The 9,520-nt window shown below is 48.5% G+C and overlaps 1 protein-coding gene across 5 annotated transcripts in view; it reads right to left on the bottom strand.

Moving 5' to 3' along the window:
- Positions 1–6,516: 6,516 nt before the first annotated feature.
- The window catches only part of FAM120B (family with sequence similarity 120 member B), a 59,628-nt gene continuing 56,624 nt past the window's right edge, over positions 6,517–9,520 (bottom strand). For all 5 annotated transcript variants that reach the window (XM_075412005.1, XM_075412006.1, XM_075412007.1 and 2 more), the window contains one exon: positions 6,517–8,437. In XM_075412005.1, coding sequence (XP_075268120.1) covers positions 8,425–8,437 — 13 coding nt within the window. In that variant the 3' untranslated portion in view covers positions 6,517–8,424. The remainder of the gene's footprint in view (positions 8,438–9,520) is intronic.

Below are 9,520 nucleotides of genomic sequence, written 5' to 3'. Positions count from 1 at the left end.
GCAGAGGAAGTTCCAGCTGAACAGGAGGAAGAACTTCTTGACTTTGAGGGTGATGGAGCCCTGGCCCAGGCTGCCCAGAGGGGCTGTGTAGTCTCCTTCTCTGGAGATATTCAAGGCCCGCCTGGACGCGGTCCTGTGCAGCCTGCTCTGGGTGACCCTGCTTCGGCAGGGGGTTGGGCTGGGTGACCCACAGAGGTCCCTTCCAGCCCCTACCATTCTGTGATTCTGTATCCTCTTAATCTTCTTCTGCAAAGTCACCTTTAAACTGATTTATCTCCTTTTCTGGTGGGCCCAATTTGAAACCAACAGAATTCAGGGGAAAAAAAAACCCCTCTCCTTGTGGAGATTTAACTCCCTCTCCCTTCAGAGATTAAACTGGAGCCATCAAAAGAGCGAGGAAACTTTCTGTGTGGGAGAAAAATGCTACGGAGTCTCTTACAGAACCTTCACAGGCGCTGCCCTCACGTACCTGAAGCCCAGCTGTCCTGGGGTTGAAGCTGTTCCCTCTGGAAGGACAGGTCGCAGCCAGCCCACGGAGAGGCAAACGCACCTCCTGCGGCAGGCTGGGCGCTCGCCCGTGCCAAACCCCAGCGCTGCGGGCTGGCACCAGCTGTGCTGAGCACCACGCCGGGTAGCCAACAGCCCCCGACATCACCGCACTCCCGGAAACAGCAGAAGAGATGCTTTTTTTTAATACTTTTTTCCCCCCCTAGATTCTAATTTCTAAAGCAAGAAGCCATCAGCCTCGCGAGGCCGGGCTCCCTTTAGGGACCTGCGAGGGTGCTCCCAGGGGAGAGCGATGGGGAATTCATGAAGCAGTGACACATCAGTGTAAACAAACGCACGGGGACAAATTTGGGATTTTTTTCCCCGCTCCCAACAGGGAAGTGTTGGGACGCACAAACCGGCTCCTGTTAGCACTTCCCATTTTTTTTTTCTTTGATGCTATTTTTCAGCTTGCTTGGAGAAAAAGTTTCTTGCAGCACTATTTGCTGCCAAGAATTAACATAGTTATCAGCAATGCAAAGAGGTAGAAGAATTCCATCCTTAGAATAAAAGAAGGATGAATTTGCAGGTTATGAATCAACTCTTTTGTTTGACCATTTCAGGAAATCATTCAAAATGCAACCTTTATGTGAACCACAAACCACAATCAGCCTAGCCTTGCCGAGGCGTCACACACAGCTGCAAAATGAGCCTGGATGGGCAGACAGTCAATAAAAAAATATATATACATACATATAACTGTACTATATATATTTATATATAAAAATATGTATACACTTATATGTATAACTGCACTATATATATTTTTATATATAAAAATATATACACATATATATACATATAACTGCATTATATACATATACAGATTTTTCTATATATATTTATATATATATAAAAATATATATACATATATATACATGTCCTCAGAGGCGCAGAGTCTAGTTGGAGGCTGGTAACTAGTGGTGTCCCCCAGGGGTCAGTACTGGGCCCAGCCTTATTCAACTTCTTCATCAACGAGCTGGATGAAGAGTTAAGAGTGTACCCTCAGCAAGTTTGCTGATGACACCAAACCGGGAGGTGTGCTGCCATTCAGCGTGACCTGGACAGGCTGGAGAGTTGGGCAGAGAGGAACCTGATGAGGTTCAACAAAGGCAAGTGCAGGGTCCTGCACCTGGCGAGGAACAACCCCATGCATCAGTACAGGCTTGGGGCGGACCTGCTGGAGAGCAGCTCTGTGGAGAGGGACCTGGGTGTCCTGGTGGACGACAGGTTAACCATGAGCCAGCAGTGTGCCCTGGCTGCCAAGAAGGCCAATAGCATCCTGGGGTGCATTAGGAGGAGTGTGGCCAGCAGGTCAAGAGAGGTTCTCCTTCCCCTCTACTCTGCTCTAGTGAGGCCCCATCTGGAGTGCTGTGTCCAGTTCTGGGCTCCCCAGTTCAAGAAAGATGAGGAGCTACTGGAGAGAGTCCAGTGGAGGGCTACGAGGATGGTGAGGGGACTGGAGCATCTCTACGATGAGGAAAGGCTGAGGGAGCTGGGCTTGTTCAGCCTGGAGAAGAGAAGGCTGCGAGGGGACCTAATAAATGCTTACAAATATCTGCAGGGTGGGTGTCAGGAGGACGGGGCCAGACCCTTTTCAGTGGTGCCCAGCGACAGGACAAGGGGCAACGGGCACAAACCGAAGCAGAGGACGTTCCATCTGAACATGAGGAAGAACTTCTTCCCTCTGAGGGTGACGGAGCCCTGGAACAGGCTGCCCAGGGAGGTTGTGGAGTCTCCTTCTCTGGAGATATTCAAGACCCACCTGGACAAGGTCCTGTGCAGCCTGCTGTGGGTGACCCTGCTTCGGCAGGGGGCTGGGCTGGGTGATCCACAGAGGTCCCTTCCAACCCCTACCATTCTGTGATTCTGTGATAACTGCACTAAGTGTATTGCAGCCGTGATGGAAATACAGTGTGCCCTAAGTTTCTGAATTGCTGTTAAAACCTAGCAGTTTTGGTCTGGATGCACCAGCCACCTTCCTAACGCTCTGTGCTGCCGCGCATCAGCTGTGTAGCTGCTCCCCCTCTTTCCTTCGGAAACGCAACGTCGCCGGTGGATTTTTCCGAACCTCTCCCATTTGCTCCTTTGTGGAGTCTCCCCTCTGCGCAGGGAAGGTGGAGCAGAAATTCAGTCATCACACCCGAAGGCTTTGTTCAAGAGAGAAGTATTGCAATTTGCCCAAAGGTGGTGAAGACTCTGAGCCAGCCTTATCACCGCATTTAAATGCGGCGATCTTTCATATGCGCACGACATAACAAGAGGTCTAGCTTTATCACCAGCACGACTCCAACCTGGAGGAACCTCACTCACACTGAAACCCCTCCAGCAGTATGTAGATCAGCAGGACTAAAGGATCCGAGGGGTAATTAAACCAGAGGGCGAAGATGATTATCAGCAGGCAGCATAGTTCTACGCTTACATCCTTTTGGATGAGCTACATCATCATCACAAATGAAAATTAAAGTATTTGTGGAAAGTAAATACCGAGCCTGCTGGGCCTCTGCTACTAACAAACCAACCAACCAACCCTTCACTAAAACAAAGCAGGATCTGATAAAGCCGACCCCTGAACGGTTACCTTGACTTAAACCTTCCAAATGTCATAAACGACATGCAAGTTTCTCAGCGCTTTTCTAAAAATTATGGTTGCTTTCACTGAACGATGACTTTCTGAGCTTCCTACAGCGTGTTTAGAAATCACATCTGAAATCACAGAATCACAGAATCACAGAATGTTCGGGGTTGGAAGGGACCTCTGTGGGTCATCTAGTCCAACCCTCCTGCTGAAGCAGGGTCACCCAGAGCAGGCTGCACAGGACCGCGTCCAGGTGTGGTTGGAATATCTCCAGAGAAGGAGACTCCACAGCCTCCCTGGGCAGCCTGGGCCAGGGCTCCGTCACCCTCAGAGGGAAGAAGTTCTTCCTCATGTTCAGACAGAACTTCCTCTGCTTCAGTTTGTGCCCGTTGCCCCTTGTGCTGTCGCTGGGCACCACTGGAAAGAGTCTGGCCCCATCCTCCTGACACCCCCCCTTGAGATATTTGTAAGTATATATTAGGTCCCCTCGTAGCCTTCTCTTCTCCAGGCTGAACATCCCAGCTCCCTCAGCTCTGCGGGCTTGCACTGCTTCTGAAGACCTAGGTAGGACATTAGGTGTTGAGTTTAACCTGCGGTGCCTTGGGTAGGATTTTTTACCTGGCAACAAGGTTCACGCACCAGACTGGATGAGTCTGTGGTGACAAGGCATGTCCCAGGTCAAACTGGGAATCCCAATTAGCAAGGCAAGGGCAGAATCGGGGAGCTGCCAGGCTGGACATGGGCATACCTTCAGAGAAGATTTGGCAAGGACCAAGGGCAAATATCTGGGCTTAAACGCAGCTCTGCAGGCTCCCATGAGACTTTTCACGGCTGTCTCACACAGGTCCTTCTCACACCCCAGCGGGATCCAAGGCCACCCAGCCGCAGGCAGCCGAAGCCCTTGGGGCCAGGAGGAGAGCCTGGCAGAGCACTCCGGGTGCAGCCAGCCATGGGGCCGTCGGGCACTTCTGCAGCTGGGACATTTGGAAACACCGCAGCTTGCATACTCACTGAGATCCGTCCTCAGCAACCTCACCAAATCTGGGTGACCTACACTCAGGAGCAACCTTACCAGGTCATCAAAATGGAGCTGAGAGCAGCCTCACCAGGCTCGCAGAACGCCACGCTATCCCTACGCCCTCACGCATAACGTGCCTATGTGGCAAAACCAAGCCAAGGCTCCTGCTTACTCACTCCTGACCACGCTTCTCTACCACCAGAAGACACTCTCCAAGGAGACTCCGCATCACAGAGGAACCATCAACCTTCAGCCTTCCTCCGGAAGGAGCATATACGAGCCTGCCTCCCAGCTTAGCTGACAAGAGGGAGTCAATGTTTACATATGAACACGTAAAGTTCTGATCTTCTTCCCCAACACTTAATTAAAGACCACCTTTGCAAAATAATACCACGTGTCTGACCATCCTTAGAACTTTGCGCAGACAGCACGGCACAAAAAGATTCGTAGAGCTTTAGCACCGCTGTTCCCCTCTGCCTCAGCGCAGTGCTTGCTAAGGTAGCAAAGCAATGAAAACTGCAGCTTCCAGCTTTACAAAACAGGCATAATCTGTATGTTTTGGTACTTACACTGCCACCGCATCGTCAGATTAACTCCGCGTTTCAGTGTTTCCTGCGGTCCAGATTCAGGTTCCCAGTGCGATGGTGGCACAAATGAGCAACGTAATGTAAGACGAAGGACACAGAACAGATTGCACTGGGTTTGCGTGGCAAGGTTTTGGTAGCGGGGTGCTGCAGGGGTGGCTTCTGTGAGAAGCTGCTGGAAGCTTCCCTATGTCTGACAAAGCTGATGCCAGCCGGCTCCAAGACAGACCCGCCGCTGGCCAAGGCCAAGCCCATCAGTGATGGTGGTAGCACCTCTGGGATAATGTACTTAAGGAGGTGAAAAAAAAAACTGAAGCAGGAGAGAGGAATAAGAATTTGTGAGAGCAACAACTCTGCAGACCCCCAGGTCAGTGCAGAAGGAGGGCAGGAGGTGCTCCAGGTGCCGGAGCAGAGGTTCCCCTGCAGCCATGGAGCAGACCGTGGTGGGGCAGGCTGTCCATGCAGAAACATGGAGCACACCGTGGGGGAGCAGATCCCCACCTGCAGCCCAGGGAGGACCCCACACCGGAGCAGGTGATGCCCGAAGGGGGCTGTGATGCCACAGGGAGCCCACGCTGGAGCAGGTTTGCTGGCAGGGCTTGTGACCCCGTGGGGGACCCACACTGGAGCAGTTCGAGGAGAGCCGTCTCCCATGGTAGGGACCCCACACTGGGGCAGTTCATGGAGAGCTGTCTCCTGTGGGAAGGACCCCACGCTGGGGCAGGGGCAGAGCGTGAGGAGGAAGGAGTGGCAGAGCCAACACGTGATGGACTGACCGCAGCCCCCACTCCCCGTCCCCCTGCGCCGCTCAGGGGGAGGAGGTGGAGAAACCAGGAGTGAAGTTGAGCCTGGAAAGCAGGAAGGGGTGGGGGGAAGGTGTCATTTTAATATTTGGTTTTGTTTCTCATTATCCTATTCTGATTTGGTTGGTGATAAATTAAACTAAATTCCCCAAGTTCAGTCTGTTCTGCCCGTGATGGTAACTGCCGAGTGCTCTCTCCCTGCCCTTCTCCCAACCCACGAGCCTTTCACCGTGTTTTCTGTCCCCTGTCCAGCCGAGGAGGGCAGTGACAGAGCAGCCTGGTGGGCACCCGGCCTCCAGCCAGACTAAACCACCACACAGATAAAACGAGGAAAGCTGACAAATGTCTTCCTGTCAGTCACTCCTCCTCTCACATCGACCACGTCACCATTTCTGTTGAGCCCCTGCTGATGCTAAGGAATGTTCTCTGAATCCCCTTCCAGAAGGGGAAGCAGTAAAGCTAATAAATAAACTCTTGATGAAAGGCAGGTACCCAGTGCACAGGCTAGAGAAGACAGTAAGCAATGTAGTCAAACCAGAAATAAGAATGCTTTTCTTCACAAACGTAGGTTCCTTCACTCCAAATCCACGTCCGTTTTGCCTCTGTCCTGCACCCATCCAAAGTAACCCTGTAGTCCACATGTCAAGGAAAAGCTACTGGAATGGAATATTTAAGGTCATGTTCTTGTATATTATTTCCTCCTACAGTTCATGAGCTTTCTGGGACTCCGAGCAATTTAAAGCTCAGCGAGGCAGGAAAGTAGCACCTCTGTGTTTCAACTTCACGGTTCTGCTTTCACCCTATGATTCCTGGTGGGAAAAAAACAGTCTTCCGGCTTGGAAATAATAATAAGCAGCTTCTGCTTATGGTCTAACACCAGGAGAAAAAAAAAAACGTCCCAGAGAAGCTAACAATTCTTCAGTAGCCAGGGTAATTATTACCAACAATTCATAACATACCACAAAGAACACAGCAAAACTCCCACTCTAACTGTATTTAACTTTGTTTATTGAGGCCAACAGAAATCTTTTCTCATATCAAAGTCTGAAGGGGGAATTACCAACAAATTCTGGCGCAGTTACATTCTTTTCAAAGGCACTGTTATACATCATGAGATTCCTGAAACTAAAGAACTTTCCATAAAACTCAGACCACGTTATTCCAAAAGATTTAAGCGGGGGGGGGAGAAAAAAAAAAAGAAAAATATGGTAGCACAATTACAGTCAGTGGCCAAGCAATTGAAAAAGGAAGCAGGGATGCCCCTATCACGACAGGATCCCTGGAACGTAGATCAGGCACTGTGTTGTGTAAAAATGGTGTCCAAACTTTTAACAGCACTAGAAATCCTGTCTTGCTGCCAATGTATTTGTTCAGCTGGACTGTTGCTATAGGCAGAGTATGAAAGAATGTGTTTATGGGGTTACAAACAGAAAAATGCACGTGAGGAAATGAGAGTATTGAGTTACGTATGTCTGACAACAATATTCACAACACTATAACGCATACACTAAATAGGAACTAAGTTCCACTGACAGTTGACTCAAAGGAGTTACCTGCATGAGGCCCAAAAACCAACATAAACTGAGCAATAACGGACTAAAACCAACAGAGTTTAAATTTGCGATCATTGTGCCATAAAGATAAGAGCAAGCTGTACGATAGCTACAGTACTTCTGCTGAAAATAGATTTGAAAATTAGAGTTACATTTTCTCTTTGGAATATAAAAATAATGCTTTTTCCTCACGCGAAACACTTCTAAAGATATTTAATTTCAAGTGTACGTACGTACTATTCTAAAAATACACATACTTCCAAAGTAGTAATAAAGTAATAAAATTGGCACAGGAGACACCTGATTGCCCTACCTGTGCTCTGTCCGTCTGCTCTGCTCTCTTGGGACTACTCTGTCAGCAGGGAGCGAAATCATGGTGCTGCGAAGCTCTGCAAAAGATGCACCAGCCATGGCCACAGGGAAAAGATTCTACCCCGTGTGCTTCACACTACCGCTGCTTAGGAAAACAAAAGGAATGCGTTCAAAACGTCTGCTAGTTCCTCCTTGATTTAGAATTTCCTCCAAAATTAAACCAGCCAGAGGCTCACACTGACACCTTCACTTTGAGGCTAAAGACAGATGTAAGGTTTGGCACAAACCTTCAATGTTTCACAAATGACTCGCTACATACGGAGTAAAATTCTAGGTATTTCAGCAGAGGACTACGCATCTGACTCAGCACTGGAAGGCCCCAAAACAACAGGACATTCAAGCCGCAGCAGTTTTGTACCTAGAAACTGATTTTATAACTTTCTGGAATGTCTTAGCTACCCTTTCCTCATCCTGTGAGGCTGAGGAACTATGAAATCAAGCCACATGACAGAAAAGTAACATCTTGAAACTGTGATCTGACTGCCAGCACTTCAGAAGTACCCTTTTTCGTCCCAGCCTGGGCACTTTCAGCCTCACACAGTGTAAAGGTTTAACGGAAGAGGCACAATAGTCTTCACAACAGCACAAGATGAGTTAATGAAATTTTCGCAGCCTTCTTCGACGTCGAGAACTGGCCTCTACTTTTTAGACATGACTTTTTAAAGAACATTTTTCATAACTGTGTCAACAAGGTTTTTGTATAGTGCTCCAAACGATGCGATCTGCAACCTAAATTATACAATTGTTTCACCACATTCCGTAATTTACTTCTCTAAGCTATAGGCTAGACAAAAAAGTATACAAAATGAAATGGAACTAAAAATGAGGCATGATGAATTTCTGGTTAGAGCCTTCCCACCATCATTTTTAAAATACTGACGAAGCTTTTACGATCTTCAGCATACAGCATTTCACAAAATCGTGTCTTGTTCTCTTGTCCATTTTCATCCGCTTCCAGCAATGAGCAGGGTCACCTGAGCGATCTAAAAGACAGACGGCTGTGAGGAGCCAAACAAGACACATGAACATCAACACTGGAACAATTTTAGAAGTTACGGCCTGTTGCAGGGTAGGGTTTGGTGATCTGTATCACGCAGGTGATTAACGTGCTCTGGGTTTAGCTATCTGTGTATTAATTATCCAGCACTTCTGTTTTGAACCTTAAGTTCTGCAAGTCTTAACGCCAGCATGAAGTTTTACAGCGTCTGCTACTTCTGTTAGTATGGCTCATGAGATAGTTTGCAGATCTAAATTTAATTTTCAAATGCTTATAAAAATAAATTATCCTGGCAGTAATAGAATAAGAAGCCTGACTGAGACACAGTTGCTGAATCAGTAAAATCTAGGACGATGATTATGAGAATGACAATAACAAAATACTAATCAATATGACTCAAAACAAAACAGAAAACTAATCCAAAAGAATGGATTTCCCAACATGATAAACTTTAAGGCCACAGTTCTCTGTGTAAATACAAAGTTTTGTCCATGTGCAACACCGCTGACTTCACCGTTGGGAATAGTCAGCATCCTCCGTAACTAAAGATGCTCCTATGAAAATCTGCAAACTGCTCAGTTCTGGGCCCCTCACCACAAGGAGGACATTGAGGGGCTGGAGCGTGCCCAGAGAAGGGCAGCGAGGCTGGGGAGGGGTCTGGAGAACAAGTCTGCTGAGGAGCGGCTGAGGGAGCTGGGGCTGTTCAGTCTGGAGAAGAGGAGGCTGAGGGGGGACCTCATCGCTCTCTACAGCTCCGTGAAAGGAGGGTGTTGTGGGGTGGGGCTTGGTCTCTCCTCCCAGGTAACCGGCGATAGGACGAGAGGCAATGGCCTCAAGTTGCGTCAGAGGAGGTTCAGATTGGACATCAGGAACAATGTCTTCACTGAAAGAGTGGTCAGGCATTGGACCAGGCTGCCCAGGGCAGTGGTGGAGTCCCCATCCCTGGAGGGGTTCGAAAAACGTGTGGATGTGGCACTTGGGGACATGGTTTAGCAGGCATGGGGGTGTTGGGGTGATGGTTGGACTTGATGATCTTAGAGGTCTCTTCCAACCTTAATGATTCTATGAT

The sequence above is a fragment of the Opisthocomus hoazin genome, chromosome 2 (assembly GCF_030867145.1).
Source record: "Opisthocomus hoazin isolate bOpiHoa1 chromosome 2, bOpiHoa1.hap1, whole genome shotgun sequence".
In the NCBI taxonomy this organism is placed as follows: Eukaryota; Metazoa; Chordata; class Aves; order Opisthocomiformes; family Opisthocomidae; genus Opisthocomus; species Opisthocomus hoazin.
The sequence above is the reverse complement of the archived record's forward strand: the minus strand, read 5'-3'. Positions and strand labels throughout refer to the sequence as shown.